A 24,333-nucleotide genomic window follows, 5' to 3' on the forward strand; every position below is an offset into this window, starting at 1 on the left:
AACGTGGTTAGCCTACTCAACGTAAATTAGCTACTCACGCAGAGAAAAACGGCTGCTGCCACCATCATCCGTCATCATTTCTGCTACACTGGCAGGGCTAGGGGCCAGGACTCTCCTCTTCGTGTTTTTGGGGGATGTTGCATAACAGGCAACCCACCCGCAGTAGATGTACTCGGTGTGAGGTCTCGCAGCAAGCTATCAAATACGGCGCATTTCTGGGCTTTAAAAAAAAACGCTATGCGTCGCCAGGTGTTTCATCGGATTCGAGGTGTTACCTCCTTTGACAGTATCACAGTATCAGCTTAAAGCACTTGTTGCTGCTGAGTTTGCATATTTTGCTATGAAGTACAGCCAGACTTTTGACCGCTTCGCCTTGGACATTTTTAATCTGTAGCTCTGCTCTAACAGAACGTACGTACCTGGCCCCGCCTACTATCCTCGGAAACGTAAAATTATTGGCTAGAATCTAAAGTGTATCACAGCTCAGGAAAAAAAAGCACCGAAATAAAGCACCGAAATGTGCGCTGCTTTTCGGTCTGGTTACTACCGTTTATGACAGAACCGGTGCCATCATGGCACCGGACACCGGTACCCATCCCTACTAACTAGCATTGTTGGAAACGATGGGCTGCGCTATGAATTCTGGGACACAGCTTCTTCTTCTTCGGGGTTTAACGGCAGCTATCATCCTTCTTCATGCAGTGCTGCCATCTTCTGTTTCAGTCCGTTATTACACTCTTAAATCCTACTACTTATTCCTGCGTCTTTTGGGATCTTACAAAGCTTCAAACGACGTGTCGACTATTAAATTAGTCGTTGACGATTTTGATAGTTGATGTAATCGTGACTAATCGACTAATCGTAGCAGCCCTAGTGACCACTGACACAGATTTAGAAGTAAAACAATGTGAGAATACCTAAAATATATTGTTAAATCACTAAATTCAGTTAGAATAGCAGTTAAATGTACTTACTGACCAACAGTTACTTGTGAGCAAAAGTTAGTTTTATGAATAAGAATATATGTCACATTAAAACAAACAAACAAAAAACAAAAGTAGAAAAACAAACAATCAAAACACCAATAATCAATATTAGTGTCGGGTGGAACTGTGGTGAGGTGAGATCATGGTGGAGTGTGGGGCTAGTGAACACTGCTCTGTTGTATAGCCTGGCTGGGTAACAGTGCCAGAAACAGGTAACACACTGAGTTGCAGGGTCACAGTTCTTTTAAAAATGTTTCCTGGCTTCAAAACGTTCCTGTGGCACTAAAGCAACAACAGCACTGAGGCAACTCTTTGGCTAGATGCCCTGGAAGTTGCCCCCGTGACTTACGGCATTAAAAGAAATTACCAGATGGAGGAAATTCTCCTTAACACAAAAACACAACAAGTTCCAGCCGTTCCAGCGCCGTCATAGACGTCTGATGGGTTGGAAAGTATGAGATCCTTAGAGAGAAGAGACATCCTGACCGCCTTCCATCAGTCAGGCAGACCATCTCACATCAGGAAATAATCTCTAACATTTAATTTGCAGTTTGAAGACAATAAATCCAACAATTACGCCATAGAATATTTTCACTACCACAAACCAGTTTCCCCTCTTTGGATTATTACAGCTACTGAATTAAATCTTTCTGTGGCAGACCAGTCAGCTGAGAGGTATGAGGTTTCGAAGGGCTCGTGTGCATGAAAACAGAAAACGACAGCATGACGGATACCTGGCTCAGACAAAGAAGCTCAATAATTTGAAGTTTGCCTTTGCTTCTGGGTAGGCAGAAAGACAAAAGGACCACCCACCATCCAGATCAACATGACGCAACAGGATATACCGTGGGGCTAGTGGTCCTTACAGTGCAGACAAATACCTTTAATGTCTTAGTCCTCACACAGGGCACAAAAAAGAGAAAACTCTCATGTAGGGTTACATCATGGTCTAATCAGATCCCTCCAGTGTTTGGGAAAATGGCATCTTTTAAACTGACAATCTGGCTCCCAAGAGGCTATTGTTTCAGCACACAGCCATGAAGCTGTGATTATGGGGAGCTGGAAACTGAGTCTGAGGTTTTAACCAAGAAGGTGGACGTGTTTAAGCTACTGGTATCTAATACGTGAAGTGGACATAGTTCTGTGAGACTACTTAAATGCATCCAACTAGCCTCAAGCACATTATTTAACACGCTTTTAAAAAGACAAATTACATAAATATATGTAGCCAGTTATGAAAAATACCACAAAAATGTAAATGTAATGTAAAATTAGCTATATATTCGTGAAAGTTTAAAAAGTAAAAGTTAAACTTTGAGACATGTTCTACCCATACATCAGAGAGGCATACATCAACAGGGCATGTTGATTTTCCAGCTTCTGGGAACAAGAGATGTTTTCCCTTTTTTAGCCTGGAGGTAAAATCAGATTTTTGCTGCGTTTCCCACAAGTTGTTCATGAGTTTATTTATTGCTATACCAAGTCAAAAGCTAGTGGTAGGAATAACAAGTGATAAAACTGAGAGCTTACGTTTAGGAATTTCCTTCAAAAAGTTTGTTGCACATGAAAGAAGTCAGAAGGCTCCTTGTTGATGTGATGATTATTTAACCAGATCTGTGATGGTTTGGAAAATTTGATTTCCCCACCAAGACGATTCACTAAAACCAAAACAGACCCGATCCCATTTCGGGTCTTCTGACTGCCAAACCAGGGCATATTTGGATGGTCTGGCTCAGCCATAAGTTGTGCAATTCCAGCTCAGCTCAGCAGAAAATACCAGAAGTAAATGGAAAAAGGAATTGTATAACACTTGAACCCCTGAGGGAACAAGCTGTTAGCTTTTCCATTCTTGGGAGGTACTTCTCATTCCTGCTTCAAATGTAAAGCTGAAAGATTTCCTACTGTGTCTTGTTAAGACAACATCACGCAGAGCACAATATATAGTAAACTTTAATTTGATGTTGCAAAGCATCACCTCCAATTATCTTTTGTCTCTGCTTTCCAAATCCACAAACAGGACATTTATAACACCAAGCTGCCAGTTCTGACTGACTGTAATGGTATGTTGTATCACCTTAAGAGTGTATCACTTCATTGCCAAAGAGTAATACACCTTAACAAGTTGTTTAGAATTGTGGACATCTGCCTGTGGGCTGATATAACGGAAATTGTTCTCAGTTCTTTTTTTCCATAAAGTTTTGGCTCTAGAAAGAAGACAGAAAAGGTCTAGACATATCATAAGGTTTGTTATGTAACTGTTCCTTACACCTTTATTCAGACATGACAGCAGCTTTGCAAAAATGCAAAGCACAACAGTTATGTTTCTACTTATCTCTACAGTTTAAATACAAGTAAATCTGCCAAATAAATGTACTTTTGTGCACAAAAATGAAAACTGAGTGCCAAACATTTCTTTTGTTTGCTTAAAAATAAAATACTTCAGCCACTTTGATAATATGATATATTCTTCCAAAGTGTATAAATGCATTTCCACTTCCTATGGGTAAACTATATTCAGAGACTGTTGCTGTGTTCTTATATCATGTTTACCTCAAATTTTCTGATCGCTAGTCTTCAGTAATATTGATCTAAATGAACTGTCTACCAGTCCTTCACCATCACCCTAAAATCTCTGAGAGGGCAGGCTCAACTCCACCCTGTTGTTTCAATTAGACAAACGAAACCGCTACAGCAGCTGTACAGTTGTACTATCCTTTATTAACCCAGTGCCAACGTGCCTCAGAGAAGAAACCATTCACACTGATGTAAAACAGTTAATGTGGCTGAGAAGGGAGGGGAGGTGACAGACCTACCAGTATGTTCTATATATAAAGACTTGAGCATACAGGAGTCTGAATCTAACTATTCTGGCATTACTTCAAAGCTCCTGATGAAAAGCACATGACTAAACTCTTAGCAATGCCTTTTCAAACTTAGTCCCACAGGCCTACAGATGGTGTGATCACTCAGAGAATCAAGAGCTCTTTACTAAAACCGAACCTCTCACCCTTACCAGTGGAAATTTTCCGTTGGTGGGGGTGTTCAGGGGACCACTTTCCCCCCCCCCCCCCCCCCCCCCCTTTTTTTTTTTCCCGGAGAGGAAGGGTGATGCTGTTCTTCGTTCACTGGGAATGTATTGACTGAGGATCCAACTCTCAGCCTTCCAGCTGGACCCTGCTGCTGCTCTGCTCACTGTGTGGGGTTTAAACCAGGACATAAACACACCTGACAGCTGAGGTAGGACACACCCTGGATTAATTTCTTGTTTATAAAAACACCAATTCATATTTCTAATGCAGCAAGCTAATGGTACTGTGGTCAGTTAGCAAGACTTCTGTTGTTACCTTTAAAGTTACTAGAGGTGTTTTGGTAGAGCCAAATTACTAGGCTGCAAATTCTAATCTGCCAATTTTAATTTAAACTGCTGATGGCTATGGCAGGGCATCCTGATACTGATAAATACTTACTTGCATGCAATAAGATTGTGCTTAGATCATTTTACAGTGAAGTTAAGTTTATATGTCTCATGTTGAAAGACCAGTCTAGTTTTAGGCTTTATACTGAGAAGAGTAATACATTTATGCATTGCTTGGGGTCTTTGCTCATTTGACAAAAAATACAAAATACGGTCATGGTACCAATAATAAATGCATAAATGCATGGAAAAGGTAGTTTATAGTTTCTAATTAAAATTCCTATGCCAGATGTATAGGAGACGGCTCTAACCATGGTATCAACATTTTTAAAAATCCCTAAATTAAAAAGAAAAGGTTCAGGCATAAATCCGACTATCAATTAAGTGTTGACTGTCAATGTGTCTATTTCTTACTGATTATTTCTGAAATCATCATCAGCATGCCCAGGACTTTTGGTTTTAGCTTCAGTTTTAGATTTGGTGTTTGTAAAGTGAATGTTTAGACTCAGGACAGATGATCAAAGAGAACAAGACATCTGATGTTTAGAAATGGAAAATGACGAGTATTTTCTGACCTTTTCATGACTAGCCATGTAATAATTGAGACCAAGTGATATTAAAGATAATTTCTCAATGTAAGTGGTAATAAGATTATGAGAGTCCTAATGAAAGACATCTGGTTTGAATACTTATGAAATGCCTCTTTAGATGTAAATATTTGCTGCGCCAGTCAGACTGCAGTTAATGAAACTTCTAAGGTTTCAATGGTTGTTTGACTCAGTGAAAAGAAAACAACAACAAAGAAGAATTATTCCCAACTTACTGCACAATTGGAAAGCATACATGAAGCATTTGATGTATTTATAGTATTTTTTTTTTTTTTTTTTGGGCTAAATGTTCACATGTGGAACACAGACAGACTGGGGGCAGAGGAAGGGGGTCGGTGCTGTGCAGTATTTGCTGTCAAAGCAGGATGCTCGACCACCACCACATATTTGTGGGTGGACTGCACGTTGAACTGCACGGCTCAGAATCCATCAAGATTAGCAGAAGCACGGAACCAGACAATGTCAGCCTCTCTCGGCTGGTTATGTGAATATGTAATCGAGGAGGATATATAAATCATGTTGTGAATGACCACAGATGGTGAATAGGTGAGAGCTGGAGAAACATTTATGTTGGCTGCAAGAAGTCCTTTCCAGAGGAGGTTTTGAGAGCTCCATGGAAACACTGGTAGAAAAAAAGGGTAGCACTTATGAAAATTGATCTCTCCAGGAAGTCCACATGCACTTTCAAATGTACTGTTTTAGTAATATTCTTAAATCAAGCTGTAAAAATGAAATTTAACTCATGCACTAAAAACTGCTCATGTGTATGGTGAAATTAGTACTAGTTTTATAAAGCTCCAACACCACCAACAATCTAGAATGGTGGTTCCTATAAAGCTCTGACTGGATTGTTTTTAGGAAAAAACACAACCCAGGAAAAACTGCAGCACAACAGTCAGAATGATCAGCAATTATACATTACAGTGGTTCCTAACTGTGGCACTAGCTGCATTAGTTTTTTTTAAGTAAAAATGTAGTCAAGAAAAGACTGATAGATCACTAGATTAAAAAAAGGTTGGAATAGACAGTTCTCAGCTAACTAAATACTATATCCTGTAAGTGTGCTTTATACTGTGCCAGAACTGTTTTGTTCTGTTGTTTTCTATTCTGGTAATTAATTAATAAAGTTTTCTTGTGATGCTATCAAGTTCAACCTCCACACTGGGGACTACTTAAACATGGCACTTTGAGTTACTTTAAACAAGGATGATAAGAACACTAGTAAGAGGGGTTAACAAATCTAGCAGGCACCATTTTACTCAGTTATTACACTATACTAGAAATACAAAGTGAGCTGAGAAAAATAACTGGTATGTGAATTTCAGTTTTGTTCAGGCTGAAATAAAAGTTCAGGTACAAAAAAAAAAAAATCACCAGTGGAACAACCATGGATGCAACGATGCAACTGTAATTGTAAATGTATTCATTTTTTCATTCATTTATCCTGTCTTTCCTAGAGTTCTCCTTGGCTGCTGTTTAACCACAACTCTAATAAAACCATGAGGATCTTCCTCTTGCTTTGCCTGCTGGCGCTAGGCAATGCCAAACCCTACCAACCAATCAATGTAATGGACTACCTGAAAAACTATGACACAAAAATCCATGAAATCATGATGTCGGATTCAAATGATGATGATGATGATGATGATGATGATGATGATGACGACGATGATGACGACGATTACGATGACGAGGACTGTCCAGCTCATTGTCATTGCTCACCCAGAGTGGTGCAGTGCTCTGACCAGGGTTAGAACACACTCAGTCTGAAGTAACTCATTATGTTATATTATGTTACTAGAAACATGGAGTGTGCTAAAACACATTCAATTCAAAACGCTATGTTAAGTCTGCCATATAAGATGATAGGTAAGGCTAGTGATAATCTTATGTTTATTCCAGTTAAATTCAATGACAAAAATATGACTATGGTTTAGTCTGGCCTTAAGTTACTTCTCTATTTCTGGCACTCATATACATAAAATAGAACAGCAATCATGTAGTAGTTGCTGTATTTGTCTATGTGAAAACGTTTTTTTAAAATAAATATTTATTTTAACATCAGTTTTATAAAAGGATATCAGCAATCTCTGCCTTGCAAGGTTTTAGGATTTATCTACCACTGAAAGCAGTCTCCAAAATCCACTTGAGCATTAATTGCTAAAAAAAATCTTAATGACATCTTGTAAGACATGCTTGCCTAAACCTTGCTGATTAACAGCAGTTGGGTGGTGCATATATGACTAACATCACCATGACCACAAACTGTAGAGGAATATCTGAGATAGTACTTAGTCATTGCTGATTTGGGTTTACAGGAGGCATTACAGTATATGAATTTAAAAAAGTGATCAGGACTAACAACAATTTGACTGTTAAACTGTTGTCATATAACAAAATATATGAATGTTAAGACACTGATGAAATTTGGCATCATATATACATTTAATGTGAACTTTCTAAAATGTAGGGGCAATGCAGCCAAACAATTTTCACACACAACTCACCAATGGAACAGGAAAGCCTTCATTTCCAGCATTTCAAAAAACTAAAATTTTCTATTTGGTTTTGTGGTCAAAGTTCTAGAACTAAAGTACATTAAAGAACTACAGTACATTAAACTCCAAAAGCCCAACTTACAGTAAAGTGGGGCTCTCTTATACTTTGGTACTAGGATTAAGCTATGAAAACACCCAAGGGTCCACTGCCAATCACTCCAATAACTTAAATTTTTTTAACCAAACGTTCATATACTATTGGCACACGCAGCAGCAGCTTGTGATTTTTTTCTGAAATACTATTTGGTATAATTACCCCAGACATATGACCCACTGATATTTTATCAGAGACCTAGGATAATCAGAAAGACAACAATTTCTTTTTCACATGTGTATCTCGGTTAAAAAAAACCCCAATTATTTCCATCATTTCTGATCCAACTCTTTCCTTTAAATACGCATTTATGTTTTTTTCTTAACAGGTCTGATATCTGTTCCTGATAAGATTCCAGAAGACACAGTGATGATTGATCTCCAAAACAATGATATCACTGAAATCCAGCAGGATGACTTTAAAGACCTCAACAAGCTTTATGTAAGGCATCCTTTAAGAACTAGTTTACCCTGCGCATGGTGCACTGAACATCAGAACTACTTACTGTTAACATCTAATATATGAAGAAGCATGCCGGCAAGTTAGTTACAAGCAAATGTAGTAACTGAATGGCATCAGTCCACCTTAGAAAACCAAACTACATAAGCAAATAAGTTCCAGTCACATTATACATCCTCCATATGTTATGTACAAGTACTACAAAAGAATGCACGTTTTAGCAATGCTCATATACTGCACATGGAGGGGAATGCATTACATCATTAAAAATAATGCTGGATAACTGGACATACCAATCTTTCTACTAAAGATTAAAAGAGCTGACTCAAACATACTGTATTCACACATCAGCACAGCTCTTCTGCTCTAAGCTGGGCAGAGTAGAACTCTAAACTGACCTCTGTGACTGAGGCCTTTGTTTATTTGCAAATGTCCTGTTGTACAATAACCCAAGAATACAAAGTTAGGTGAAGCTCATAGGTATATTATTAGGTTTGATGGTATGCTGTCTTAGCATTTACATTTACAGTTATTCCCCCAGTAAACCCTCTTGTTTAAAAGTTTCCATGAATTAGGAAAAATCCAAGCTGCAATAGCTCAAACTGAGGGCAGGACTGCATAGTTTCTTACACTTAATACAATGCAAAAACTTCTGATTATGCCAAAAGTAATGATCATGGATAGTTTTGTCTATAATGAAATCACAAATTACCACAAAGAGATCCATCATGCCTGACCTAAATGCATTGCAGCTCGGCAGGAAGTCAGAAGGGGTGAAAATGCAGCATTTTAAATGAAATATTGCACTGGGTTCATAATTAAACACAAAAGTGAAGCATAATTTCAAGAAAGGATGCAGCATAATAATGGTTTGATCTTATCAGCTTGTTTTCATATTTGCTTGGAGCCAAAACTGTACCTGAAACTAAAACTGGATTAATTGTGAAGCCCTAAGAGGCCAAAATGAAACATCAAAGTCACTTAAGTCAGTACGGTACAAAATCTGGTAACCATTAATTGTTAATGGTACACTTAACACTACATAAATTCAGACCTAATGACACATTAAATAAAACAATTAGAACCATAAACCATAAATGTAAATATTTCTGCTAATAAATAAATTATGTATGTAATTTGCAGTTTAAACCCCACAATACTCATGGGTCAATATGGGAAAAGTTGACTGTTGTTATAAACATAATATAATGTCCAGCTGATGAGGTCTTTTGAAATAAAACTGGCCACATTTTTTGTTCTCCCTAGACCTTTAAACTGAGACACACCAAAGACAAAAAAACAGCACAAATTAGTACTAAGGCAACAAGAACAGACCTGGTTCTGAAATTTAAAATGAGTCACATTCAGCCCCAGGATATCAGTGACTGACCATGCTGTCTTGTAACTGTTACAGCTATGAGATAGGGAGAAACAATGCACTGATATCAGTCCAAGAGCAGCCTTCAAGGAAAAAAAGAGCTACTTTTTATAAAACTCTGCTGAGAGAAGCTTTATCTTTGATCTGTAGACAATGTTTTCTCAGCTGAGAATAAAACACATCAAGGCCTAAAACACTGAACAAAACCAGAACTTCATGCTATTATTGTGGTTAATCACAGTGCTTGAATAGTGCAACTGACCAGCATCTTGATAGTGCTGAATGTTGTTTACTTCATAGTCTGCTCATTGATTCTAAATTTAATAAAGTCTTCATGACGATTCAAGTCTCACTATTGTAGTACACTACAAAAAAAGCACAACATAACTTGAGCAAAACATAAATGTTTTCAATCATAAGCATATGTTGTTCTTTGTTGAAAACCTTTTACCGAGCACAGGTTTAATGTTGGCCAGAAAAGTTCATTCTTTGCTGTTTCAAACTTTCCACTCTTTAACTTTGTGCAGGAAATGAAGCAAAACTGAATTTGAATCTATAAAGCTCTATTAAAGTTCCCCTTTTCCCTAAAACAGGGCCTGTTTCTGATCAACAACAAGATCTCTAAGATTCATCCAAAGGCCTTCAAAAACATGGACAATCTCAGACTGCTGTATCTGTCCTACAACCAGCTGATTGAGATCCCTGCAAATTTGCCTCCCAATGTCATTGAACTCCGCTTTCATGAAAACCAGATCGACAGAATTCAGAAGGATGCATTTAAGGGCTTGAGGAAACTTCATGTGTTGGGTAAGACCCACTTTTAGGTTCTTCTGTCTGGTTAACTATAGCTGTTCTCTAAAGGCAGTGGTGTATGGTTCTTCGTTAAGGAAAGGTCTGAAGATTTATTTATTCAGTCAAAAGAGGAATCATCAGGAGGTAATAACATTACTTTAACAGTGAAAAATAATCAAACAGAATGAAGGAATGGCTATAACCTAGATCTGGCATGAATAGTAATTACAGACTTACATAAAGGTCCAAAAAGCTCTTAATCCAACATAATAAAACAAGCTGGTTGCTACTGCCTTTCAACTGCCTTCAACTTCTACTGCCTACTCATACTAATATAGTATTTTATTATCTGCCACCTCTGTCGTTACAGATCGATAAACTAATAGTTAATGCAACAACTGCATCCAAACCCTATATCAATAGTCTCTATATCAATCAATCTAAGGACTAGATGGTTAAAGGAAATCATAGTGGCTCTAGGCTGCAGGTCAGTTGTGTTAGTCCAAAACATTGTACAGGTTAACATGCAATTGAATTTAGGCAACTAAAAACTCTTTACTTAGAGTACCTCAAAGGTTCCCCTCATGATTAAACAAACAACCTCTTAATGGTCAAAGTATTAGTGGTTTAATCACTATATAACTGTTAGTGTTTGTATGATAAATTTTATCTTCTCATATATCTGCAAGGGTTCTACTGACCATGCTAAGTCTAATTTAATGTGAATATGTCCACATAGATATGGTGGAGCTTTAGGCTTGAGCTTTTGGCTCACAAGAATATTTATACATGCACATGACCTCATTATTTGAAACTTTGACCATGTTTAATAGGAGCACCCATCATTGTAACAGTGTGTATTGTAAGACAGAAAACAATGAAAACCCAATAAATCACCTTCAAAAGACCAGTGGAAAACAGACATAACACTTCATTTGGACAAAGAGTTCTGCCATTACAGCAGCGACAGAATGATACGATCAGTAACACAATCACTTCAAGACCTTATGCAGACCAAGCCAAGATTTTGTTATCAATAGATCATTTAGAAGACTATTGTCAAGACTTTGCAAGCTGTCCAGGCTTATTGATTAATTCTATTTATAGAGAATGTAAACAAAGCTGTACAGATCTCCAAGAGCAACAGATGAGAATGTCATTACAATAGATCTGTTGTATTTTACTTGATGCAGGTTCTCTATTGAAATAATGAATCATTAATAATAAAACCAGATGTTTTGTGCTTACTCAAATAGAGCTGGGGGCCAACCCTCTGACCAACAGTGGAATTGAGATAGGAGCTTTTAATGGCCTGTCGACTCTGTATATCGGTATAGCGGAAGCCAAACTAACTTCCATACCAAAAGGTAGGATATCACTCATGTTATGTTTTACTGTTTTAAACAATTCATTTTAAAAGCTTTTACACTTTTCTTTCTCCTCATACACTGACAGTTTTACACACTGGGACCTAGCTACACAGTAAAGTTAGCCGTAAAACCACTAACTTCAATTAATATGATATAATTTGATAAGTTTTTTGTCAAATCATTACAAAAGATCATAAGAAATAAATCATCTTAATGTGCTACTTACACTGCTTATAATCACTGTATGTTGTGTCTTCCAGATTTCCCATCCTCCATTACAGAACTGAGTCTGGACTACAACAAGATCTCTAAGGTGGAAATAGAAGACTTCATCAGATATAAAAACTTGCAGAGGTGAAAACCACCAATCCTTTAACCTAAAAGCTGATTTTTTAAAAGACATCCTTCACTAACACAGATTTCTCCTTCATGCTTTTGGTTAGATTAACTTAACTTTTCAATCAACAGGAATAACAAATTTGTAAACACTGGTGACTGTTTACTCAAACATTCAGAAATAAAACTGACACCAGAATTAAAAGAAAAAAAAACACTGTCACAATTTATAGTGTTTTCACTCCACAGCATGATACTAATGATTTCCTAAAGACTGATTCTAGTTCCCACCTGCAATCTTGCACCACCAGGGCACCATAAGTTAGGAACAACAGACCGATATTAAGCAATTATGCAAGATGTTAAATTTTTTTTAAGCTTCTATATCTTAATAACTTGTTAATTTTACAGGCTAGGACTAGCTTTTAACCAGATCAAGTATGTAGAAAATGGCAGCCTTGCCAACACCCCGAAAATCCGTGAGATCTACCTGGACAACAACCGTATGAGAAAGGTCCCGCCTGGCCTTAGTTCCCTGCGCTACCTACAGGTGAGATATGGACACTGTCACAATGCTGCGACTTTGGTAAATAAAATTAGCAGCACAACTCAAACCTCTGTAAGTCATAACTGTGCAAACTTTATTTGTGGGTGAGCGTCCTTTTACTATAACAACAGATGTTTTAGACCAAATTGACAAAGGCCTAGAGACTCATTGTTGACCCCCTGGCAACAACCGATCAGTGAGCAGTTGTTGGAGGTTGCTAGCTGGCTGTAGGTGAAATTGGTAAAAAAGCTATTGCTATTCTTCATGCACCTTGAAAGTAGCTTAACTTGTACCAGAAACCTCCATTCGGTTTTCAACTATTTCAATATTATTCAGTGAGTAACTGGTGAGTGTCCAAACAGGTCAGGGTCTTCCATGCAAACTATGGGTGAACAGGAAAATCTTCAGCAACCAAAGCAAAGACAACCTAATGAGACCCAGCAACCACTTTCCAACTGTTTTTTTTAAAAATCATTCCTCCCTTATACTCTGGTTGCCAAAGAATTGCTGACTGATGTCTAGGCCTGTTTGGCATTATTACCTTCAGTGTCTTTTTTACGCAAGCCTATTCTTGCATGTGGATGTGAGAGCAGACTATATTTTATATGTCCCTGAGTATGCAGGTTCTCCTCTAATCTGAGCATTTTCATTATTTCATATGAGTGAACTTGAGGGTCACTGCACTACAAGAAAAAAAAACTTGCAGGTGGAATGCACTTTTTCAAAACCCTTTTCTGACAAAATAATTCCTTACTTAAACTTAAAGGTGCAATGTATATAATCCTCTAAAATAATTGCCCAAATTAGTGCCTAGAGGAGTTTTAAGATGTCTGCTGATTTGTGAGACTTGTTTGTTGAAGTACTTGTTGAAGTATGACATGTGACATGTACTTTGGATGTGTTCTCATGGTGTACTCCAAAGGTTTTGTACTCCAAAAGTTTGGCAAAAAAACTAAACATCTGTGGTGTCTGCAGCCGTCTGTGTGCATGTCCACAAGCGAGTATAATCCTGGTGTAACTTTTTTCCACTTATATACACTCACAGCTGCTAATGTGTAAGTGGAACAAACATGAGAGCTTCCACCACTACTCCAATATAAGAGTAGCTTGAGCAGAAGTCTCACAGTCATGATATGGTTCTTGTAGAATGACTCAGTCACAATGTAAATAAAAAAGGAAAATATGTTTGCAGGAATATATTTCAGCCTTCCAAGCAAGACAAGACTCCTTTAACTTAGCAACCTGGAGTCATTAAGTAATGCCTAACAGACCATTCCTCCTATTGGGTTGTGTTTATGAGGTTCCAGTGTAGCAATAAAGCAGTAATAACGCATAACTTTTACTCATGCGTAGTTTGCTGTTAAAAAAAAAAAAAAAAAAAAAGCAGAAGAATAACTAACACAAAATCCTGTCCATCTGTTCAGGTAATTTTCCTCCATGGCAACAAAATCAGCAGTGTGGGAATCAACGACTTCTGTCCCATCAGGGACGACAGCAAGAAGAACCTGTACACTGGCATCAGTCTCTTTGCCAACCCTGTTAAATACTGGGCCATACAGCCGGCAACCTTTCGCTGCGTGACCGGACGGAGGGGTGTACAGCTTGGAAACTTCAGAAAGTAGTGTGGAGGGAAATGATAAAATAAGGACATAGCTGGAAATAATTCTGATAGGCTAAAAAAGATTAAACTCTCCTATTAAAGGGTTAACCGTTAAAAAACAAACAAACTAGAAAGATGTATATTTGAACCTGTAGCACACAGGGAATGAAAGTACCATTTACACCCTGATGAAGATGAAAATGATATCATAAGTTATAACACTAGGAAATGTTTTTAGCAGCTACAAACATCATGAAATAGAAGGATGTCACAGAACGAACAGCATTACAATCAAATCTTAAAACAAGCGCCCTGCTCACCTTTGTAAGGTGCATGATAGGATGTTTAGCTTTTGCCTTATAGCTTTTATTCTGTACACTTTCTTAGGAATAAAGCGCCTCCCTCTGGTCACTTTTTGAGCAAAATCACCCAATGATACGAGTGGTATTACATGCTGTACATGTATTGTTTAAAGAAAGGAGATTCTTTTTTTCTTATTATTTTCTTTCTAATTTTAAAACCGTAAGCATTGTTTAATGAGATGTAGAGTAGAAAAGTGTTTAAGTCTTTGTAATACTTACAAAAACTTTATTTGTATTATGAAGAAGCCTTTTTTTTTCAAATTAGATGTTGTAATTATCGTAGAAGAGTCACTAGAGGCCACTAACAGGAGCTGAACAGCTACACCTATACTGAAATATCTTTTTCTTCCAGCAGAAGTCTGTACGGTCAGTGGTGTTGGCATTATGAAGTGCACTTTGCACACAGTGATGAAGTGTCACTTTGAAGCCCCATGTCTGTGGATATTTTACATTATCTCAATGCATGTTTGTTATGTTTTTATTTAGAAGCTGACAGCCTAATGTCAGACTGGATTATACATTGGTCTTGAGGCAAATACGTCCTCTGCAGGACTGGGGATATACTGATTACCTGTAACTAATGTATAAATTTACCCCTGTTTAAGAGAACTATAGCATCCATGTGAACTACAGTTAATTTTAAAATAATAAGATAGGAGGATTCATAATCTGGATATCTGAGAACATCTCATGGTCAACCATGTCCCTGTTTCTTCCAATGGTCTCTGATCTGAAATGGTGCTATATTTATTGAGGATGTCGCTAAATAAAACTGGAACATCTCCACATGTAAGTCTTGACTTTTTATTTTAAAAAACAAAATAGGTGAATTTATCATTTCTATTTGGGAATCTTAGAATTTTATTAATTCATTTTCAAATGAAAATAAGCTGTATACACATATTCAAAAATGAAACCAAGGAAAGTTAAAGTCTATTTTTTATAAAACTTAAATAAAAAATAATAATAGTTTGGTTATATTTGCATAATATAAAATACATACAATTTTATTTATAACATCAAGAAAATTATGTGTGAACTGCAGCCTTTAGACATTTTTGACTAAACATTATGAATGTCATTTAGTCTACAAAATATCAGAAACTAGCAAATGTTGAACATTTAAAGGGATTTTCGCCCAAGCTTTATAAAACTATTCAGTTAAAATTTTTAAGACGGAAAAGAAAGAAAAAAATCCTTAATAAAATTTTAGCAAATTGACAAATGTTGAGTCTCTGTACACTAGAGACATGGCACTCAAAAAATGCCAAAATCCTTGAAATGTATCAGAGAATTTGACAACAACAAGTGTGGTAGAAGTAACTACCCACTTCCAAGGGAAAACTTTTCAAAGATTTACTTTGGGGTAAACTTTTTTTTTTTTTTTTTTTTTTAGATAATGCTTCACAATAAATGCTCGAATAATTGCACAGTGCCCTCTCAAGATGGCTGCCAACTGATGAGACAAAGAACAAGAAGTAACGGTTCACACAAGGCAGAACTCCAGATTCCTTATTTGTTGTGCCTGGTGACATTTCGAGGACACCTGCTCTTCATCAGATTGTTTGTTTTTGTTTTCTAGCGAATTCTCAGATTCAGATTCAGAAGACTTTATTTATCCCCAAGGGGCAATTGAGAACTGATTCTAAGCAAAACATCTTGGTAATCCCTTCTAACCTACGCGCTGTAAAGTTTAGGTTGATGATTGTTTCATTAATTATGAAATATTGTCAAGTTAGTCCAAAACCAATTAGTTCGGACCAAGAAAATGAATTATCCAGCCTAATGCTGATACTTGGACCAGTTTATCTAACATGAGGCTGATAAAGAGCAGCAACATTTATTCTCCAGAAGATGTCACTGCACAATAAAAAGTTAGAGGCATTTCTCTCCGTGTCAGTGGAGGTCTGGAAACGAATCCAGAACCAGATTTTAATTTGACAAAAGTTTTCTTTGTTCTTTATGTTCTCTGCCATTACAGCCAAGTCTACCACTACTTTAAAAAAAAAGTATGTCTCCAAAGGGCCAGACTCGGGAAAAAGTGAAAGCCTGGCAGCTCTTGTAAATCTTCTAATCATTCCTTTTATGCAACATTTAACTTACAAAAGCACTTTTCCATTGTACATTTAAAACTGCTTGCTACAGCATTTTATCAGCACTGTACAACACAGTAACTATTCATGCCAAAGAGTTAATGTTTAGACCTAATGTTTAGCTGTATCATCACTGAGATGGAAATTGTAGACATCCTGTGCATCATTGCCACAAAATTGAAGGAAGGACAAGACATCTGTTAAAATGGAGCCTCTTAAGGGTGTGGCAAGCCTGATCCAGGACTATAGGACAATGTATACTCTTGTATTGGGTTGCATCAGATACAAAAGGTAAGGTCTTTTAATATTTTGTCCACTCCGTGAACATGGAAGAGGAAGAGCAACATATCAGTAAAGGTTTCATAAGGTCACCACCATAACCTTAATAAATAAAATCAAAGTGGCTTTATCAACTCGTACATCATCACCAAGAAAAATAAATTATTTATGGCAATAATCCAATTTGTTTAGATCTTCCTGACAATGTACTTAAAGTGGCAGACATAACAGTACATCCTAAAACTATACTATGGACTAGGGCCGCACGATTAATCGTTAGAAAATCGCGATCTCGATTCATACTTATGTGCCATCTCATCTCATCTTCCAAATGACAACGATAAAAAAAAAAAAAAAGATGATGACGACTGCACCGCATTTTGATCCGGGACATAATCTGCATGAAAACAAGCGCTCACTCTTCCTGCTCAACAAATGACAAGGGCGGAGCCTTATACCACATGATACAGAAGCTGTGCCGTGTGATGCTAAAATTGGCAGGGAAAAAAACAACGGAGAGCACGTCAGGGATGACGAGCAAGTGACAGGAGAAAATCCGTCCCGGTCAACCACCCAAACATCAATAACGGGAACCTTATACAGCGCTTCCCTATACCCGTCAAACTCCCGCAGGCACAAAGAAATTACGGAGGCTATTACTTATCACCTGACCAAAGATATGGCTCCGATCAACACTGTGCAAAACGAGGGATTTAGGAAAATGATCAACACCCTAGACAAACGCTACACAGTGCTGTCCCGCAACTATTTTTCTATTGTTGCACTACCTGCTCTATACACGCAGTGTCGAGCAACGGTGGAGACGGAATTTCAAGCAGTACAACATTTTGCGGCAACCACAAAATGTGAGACATTTGTTGTTTTTATGTTTATTTATTGTTTTTATGTTAAGTCTCAACTGTTACGAAGTTGATGTGCAGTTAATAAGTGCAATAAATATTTATATTGGAAAAGAAAATTGTGAGAGAATCATGATCTCAATTCTAAGCCAAAGAATCGTGATTCTCATTTTATGCAAAATCGTGCAGCCCTACTATGCACCAAAAAAGTGTCTAAATTACACCATAGAGTGCTACACTGCTTAAACCTGCAACAACTGAGGCCACTTGGGGGCAGCACAACAAGCTGTAAACAATCATGAAGTACAGCATATTAAAAGTGGTGTAGTCAGTATTTGATAGCTTTAGCTAACTTAAGAAATATAATCATGTATTAAGAAATAAATAAGTATCTTTGTATAGTATTTTACTTTTTTTTGGATAGTATTATTGTTGTTATTGTTTCTGCTCTATCCACTCTCCAGCTGTGATAAGTGAATTTTCCAACCGTGGGACTAAAATTTAAAAAAGGAAAATCGTCACCAGCAAGCGTCAAAGTGCACAGTGGTGCTGGGCTGTGTTTTTAATAAACCCACTGTACACAGTAGGTGGGTGGTATATTTGTTGTTGTTTATTTCTCTGAGTAACGAATGCCTTTAACAAGCTTGTAACTTTATATTTCTGTATTTATGTTTATTATTGTTCTTGGTGGTTATAGCAGCTTGCCTCAAACCACGAGTTTGTTTTGTTCCTGATTTACGTTTCGCTGTATTCTTTTTTTTCCCCTATGGACACTTTTGTTGTTAGCAACCAAATTCTGGATTTTTAGTCTTGTTTAACAGATGAAGATATAGGCTTTAAAAGTGCCCCCTCTATTGGGTTTTCATGGAAGGTTTTTCAAAATATTGTGTTGATTGCAGACATAAAAGGTTCTGCATTCCAGGTCTGCTAACAAAAACTATTTGACAAGTTAAACACAGCCATGTGGACCCCCCCCAAAAAAACAAAGAAACCCCAAACACTTTCAAGCTCTTACATAAAAACATAATAAGAAAGAGATTGGACGATAGTAGGTTCTAAAATTATTTAAATTGAACCTCGGATGAATAACATGACATTTCAAATAATGTTAATTACTTATTTAACAAAAATAAAACCAACATGCAGAAGGAACATGTGAAAAACTATACACCCCATGATTCAACAGCTTGTAGAACCACCTTTAGTAGCAATAACAATAGCGCATTGGACAGACACATGACTCAAGTGACTAGAAGGTGCCCAGGTCCTGCAGAACTCCAGATTCCCTATTTACTGTATATATAGATGCGATAAATAAGCAACATGACTGAATATGGCAGTGAAAAATGAGATCAAACCAGAGTGAAAAGCATGACAGGCTGTATCTTTTCTTTTCTCTCTCAGCTTCTCTGGGAGTTTAAGGAGCAACAGTTCCTGCAAACTCCCAGATATCCAACACCTGCCGAGTGAACTCGTCACCTCCATCTTTACCTGAAACTATTATCTATAGTTTAAAGAAAATTAGCCTAAACTGAAGTACAGTAGGGATATGGATGGTTTGCTTCTGGTCTGTTTTGTCTTTTTAAATAAAGACTCCATGAGCTGTGGGTGGGGTAGAGGGGAACTGCCTCTCTCTCTTTCGCTCTCTGTCTCCAGGAAACATATGGAACAGATCTGCCATTTGGCTAGGCCTCGTTCTGCCACGTCTCACAGTCATACACACACAGACACACACACACAATCACAGTCCTAACATCAGGGCTTTTACCTCTCTTCACCCTCTACTTTTAGTCCTCTAACTATACTCCATCTTCAGCTTTATTATTTTCATGTCCTTTTGTGTCTTCCATTTTCTCCTCCAGTTATGACTTTAATCTACCAAATTTCTTTATTTGCTGAAGGTAGTTAAAAAAAAGGGGGGGGGGGGGGGGGGGGAATAGATGAATGTCATGATGCTCCTCTAAAAAGAGGTCAAGTTGTTGGGTCCCAGTTGCAGTGTAGTTAAGGTCACTTGAAATGGAGCATATTTTTCCTTCTATTTGTACAGTTAAAAATTAGTGCAACATAATTTGACACAAATTACTGTACGTTTGGATTATGCTCAGTTCTAAAGTGATTTATTGGCAAATAATTTTAACACTGTAGGTTAAAACAGCATATTAATCATATTGGTAGAGTGGCTCTTATGACTTTTCAAAAAACACAACAAACCTTTAGGTTAATTTTTCAAACTCAGCTTAAAATGAAAGCAGCACAGAAACAGAGAAGAACAATGCCTTCAACACCAAACACTTGTAGTAATGTTTAAGAACAGAAAAAGGCCCAGCATCTTCCATCTTCCAAGTTAAATGCTAATTTTCTGTTTTCTGTAGGGGTTTTTTTGTCATTCTTGTGCAAAATTTCTAAAAGACACATTTCTAAAAGGTTGTTGTGTGTACGTCTTGATGCATGCTCAATCATCCAGGTAATTAAATCTCCAAAAGTTGATTCTGTTCATCTGGACGTAGCGTTTTGTGGGAGAAACGTTTCATCACTCATCCAAGTGACTTCTTCAGTCTCAGCTGACTGCAGGTTTCCCCAATCTTATAAATTATTAAATCATTATGCAAATGTACTGTTCACATAAGCGCACATCCTGAGTGCGCTCAATGTAGATGCGTAGCACACGCACTGGACAAAGAGAATGCATCCTCCTCTGCTCCTCAGATGCAAAAGGAGGGGAGTAAAAGCTCCACAACTGAACTCCATTGAGCTATAAGATGCAGGAATGATCTTGGGAAAATAGGCAGCATTTGGACGCAATATGACCTTGTGGCCCTCAGGAGAGAACTGTGTGCAGGAGGGATGCACAGACAGCGCATGAAGGTCACCCACTCGCTTTGCTGAAGCCAAAGTGAGAAGTAATGCAGTCTTATATGAAAGAAATTTCATATCCACAGACTCAATGGGTTCAAACGGGGGGCTATAACAGCCTCAAGCACCAAAGACAAGTCCCAAGCAGGGACGCTGGACTTAAGCTTGGGTCTAAGCTGGCGAACCCCTTTTAGAAAACTTATGGCAAGGGGATGTGCACCTGGTGTCACCCCGTCAAAGCCAATATGACAAGCAGATATAGCTACTAAATAAACCTTAATTGTCAAAAATGAAAGGCCCTTATCCAGCAGCTCCTGCAGGAATGTCAAAACATCCACAATAGAGCACTGAAATGGGAGAGTGTGGCGGTCCTGGCACCATTGCTCGAAGGCTCACCATTTGTAAGCACACAAGCCTCTAGTAGATGAGGCCCTAGCTTGTCGCTATCACACTAGGTGGCAAACCCTTAGCAATCAAGTTTAACCTCTCAGCAGGTAAGCATGAAGGCGCCACAGATCCGGGTGCGGATGAACCACTTCTCCTCCTGCCTGAGAGAGGAGGTCCCTGCGGAGAGGAAGCTGCCAAGGACTCGCTGCTAGCAGGCTGATTATCTCTGCATACCATGACCTTGTGGGCCACCAAGGGGCCACTAGAATCAGAGAGAGGGAATGCCGATGCACTCTCTCTAGAACTGGAGATATCATTTCCACTGGGGGAAATGCATACAGGAGCACGTCTGGCCATTGGTGCGCTAGCGCGTCCAAGCCCACAATGGTCTCCATAATCGACCACAATGGTCGATTATGGAGAAGAACAGGGGGCAGTGAGTATTTTCCCTGGAAGCAAAAAGATCTATTTGCCTCTTGCCAAATAGTTCCTGAATTTGAGCCACTATTAAAGGGTGTAACCTCCATTATCTCTCCAGAGGACCCCCCCTGGAGAGAAGGTCCGGCCCCACACTGCACCATAACAGCAGAGAGCAAGACAGCTTCAACAGGGGAAGAGAGCGTGTTCCTCCCTGCCTGTTTATGTAAGACACCACTGTTGAATTGTCCGTCCTGACTAAGACATGCTGGCCCTCCAGGACTGGATGGAAATGTTTTAGAGCTAAGAACACTGCTAACAGCTCTAAGTGGTTGATGTGCAGCTCGCGCTGGGTTTCTGACCAGATCCCTCTCACTGATGCACTCTCGCACAGCGCTCCCCGCCCTCTTAGGGAAGCATCTGAGAGCCCTGATGCAGCAGCCCGAGCTCCCTCCAGGGACAGAGAGCTAGCATGCAAGACATGGTTACCGGCAGCCTCCTGATCTGATGCACACAGGTGGTGAGAGAGAGTCCAGCGTTGAAATGCTCTCATTTTTAACAGTCCAAGTGGCATTACGGCGATCATAGATGCCATCCTGCCCAAGAAACGTAATATTGTCTGGAAACGCAGTCTGCGTCCCAGCTGAAACTGAGCGAGGCAACGATGAAACGCGGCCACTCTGTGCTCCGACAAACGTGCGCGGCTGGAAAGCGAGCATATTTCCAAAAACCCGCAAACCATGACGGCTTCTGAGCTGGCAGAGGAGAGGGTCAGTCCACTTGCAGCTTCTCAGCAGCACAGCGAAACAGGGAGAAAAGAGAGGTGTCATCGTGGCCGACCGGTGCAGCAGCCGCAGCATCTTGGACCGACAATGAGCTCTCCTGCTCATCCTCCGACAAACCATGCATGTCCAGGCCGATGTCCAGCACGTCATCGTCTTCCTGGGGAGCGCTGGCGGGCTTCAACCCAGGCTGAAGCCCGTCAGCGCTCCTGCATGGTTCCGGCTTGTCATCGGCTAACCCGTCAACATATTCCATGTGGTCAGCCCAGCTAATTGCGGGGACATCGACCGGATAATCCTTGTCTTCAGACTTGGATGAAGCTGGGGCACCAGACTCGGAAAGGAGAGGGTCATGCCGTGCAACAGCCGAGCGTCCCAGCACTTTTTCCACAAACGTCACCCATCTTTCCAGGGTCAAGTGCCGGAGCTGGCGACAAAACGCACAGGCTTCGGGCTCCGTCAACACTCTCCTAGCGTGGAAAATCCCCAGGCAGACAGGGCAGGCATCGTGTTGGTCGCTGTTGTGCAAAGAGAAACCGCATCCCTGAGAACAGGGGCGAACAGAAGATTTCTGCTTTGCTCGCTTCGGTTTGGAGTTCATTCCAAAACGCAAAGCAAAACGCTGCACAGGAAAACTTGAAATTATCGCTCCATGGGCAGCCTACGCACCAACTGCGCAGTGGAGGCTAACACCAACAGGGGCAGTTAAGCTAAGTTCAAGTCGGCAGACAACGGAGCTAACTAGCAGCAGCTAGCTAGCCCAACTCAGCAGAGGTGTTCTCAGCGAGGTGAAGAGCGTAAGAACTGAGGGATGACTGTGATGACAGCGGCTATATGTGCAGGCAGGGCCGTGCGCGTGTCATCACACGTCATCTGCCTTAAAGGCGTGAATAAAGGTTTCTTTAGCCAGGACACGCGAGGGCATGATATCCCATACTTATGTCTTGTACCGAGTGAATCGACTGAAAGGGAACATTGAGTTTCATTGTTTGTTTTAAAAAAAAATACATTTTAAGTTTGTTGTTTTTCATTTATGGGGTGCTTTCTGAAATTGTGTTGTGACTAATACATTTTTTCTGAGACATTGTATTTCCTGAAATTTCCTGTGTTTATTCTTTTTGAGCTCTGTGCTCTTGGTTTTGTTATGTTTTAATAATGACTAAAGTGTATTTAGAAGATTGTATCCATAAAAACTGCGCAAAAAGTAATTCTCATACTTATCATTAATCGTCCCTTCTACAGATTCTGCTAATTACTTCCAATCACCTGCCTCTGCCTGAATTGATGATGTAATACTCTCACAAGGATTATCAAACCACCTCATGTTTTTGATATTATCTTTTAATCTTCCATTCCAGTTTTAGTAGTTCCTCCTCACAAGACTTTGTAAGTTAAAAGTTGCTGAACACACATTTCCCTCTCCCTTTTATTTTTCTGAAAAGATTGTAAATCTTATAAATCTCCTTCTCAGAAACATATGCACTGCCTGGGGGAATAAATCTGCTTTCTCTGTCTACAGTTCAAATATTTTAAATCCAAGAACCACAAATTTAAATCACACATCTACACCTCTATCGTTCCCTCCTCTTCAGCGTCCACTGTACATCAAACAGCATCATGGGACACCAATAAATACAGTTCTGATCAAAAGTTTAAGACCACTTGAAAAATGGCAAAAAAAAATATCATATTTTGCATGGTTGGATGTTAACGAGGCTCCAAGTACAGCTTTAACATGCAACAATAAGAAATGTGAGTGAGACAAAAAATGTTTGAGCGTGAAATTTATTGAAAACAAAGCTTAAACTGAAACAGGCTGTTTTACAGCTGCTGAAGTTTAGGACCACATGCCTTTAAAACAACAAATCTGTGCAAAAGTGTGGATTCATTGTCATTTTCTATCAGGTAGTCACACTGTCATGATATTCAGATAACAAAGGCAAAAAATCTTTCCCTTTCTGAATGTGGTCGGGTTGTTGAACTGCATAAACAGTATCTCTTGCAGCGCACCACTGCTGCTGAGGTGGGACGCAGTAAGACAGTCATTTGGAATTTCTTAAACAATCCTGAGGATTATGGACCGAAAAAGTCAAGTGGAAGACCCCAAAAAATTTTTACCAGCATTGAGCCGGAGGAGCCAATTGGCTGTCCGTCAAG

General features: G+C 39.0%; 2 protein-coding genes across 4 annotated transcripts in view; one reads left to right on the forward strand and one right to left on the reverse strand.

The window, feature by feature from the left end:
* The window catches only part of cenpp (centromere protein P), a 111,177-nt gene that overhangs the window by 32,038 nt on the left and 54,806 nt on the right, over positions 1-24,333 (reverse strand). The gene's annotated exons all lie outside the window — the stretch shown is intronic.
* Positions 3,883-15,291, forward strand: aspn (asporin (LRR class 1)). Its single transcript, XM_004547386.3, has 8 exons — positions 3,883-4,223; positions 6,467-6,758; positions 7,990-8,102; positions 10,092-10,305; positions 11,547-11,657; positions 11,921-12,014; positions 12,408-12,546; positions 13,968-15,291. Exons 2-8 carry the CDS (start codon positions 6,509-6,511, stop codon positions 14,163-14,165), a joined length of 1,119 nt encoding a protein of 372 aa, XP_004547443.3. The 5' UTR covers positions 3,883-4,223; positions 6,467-6,508; the 3' UTR covers positions 14,166-15,291.

The sequence above is a fragment of the Maylandia zebra genome, linkage group LG5 (assembly GCF_041146795.1).
Source record: "Maylandia zebra isolate NMK-2024a linkage group LG5, Mzebra_GT3a, whole genome shotgun sequence".
In the NCBI taxonomy this organism is placed as follows: domain Eukaryota; kingdom Metazoa; phylum Chordata; class Actinopteri; order Cichliformes; family Cichlidae; genus Maylandia; species Maylandia zebra.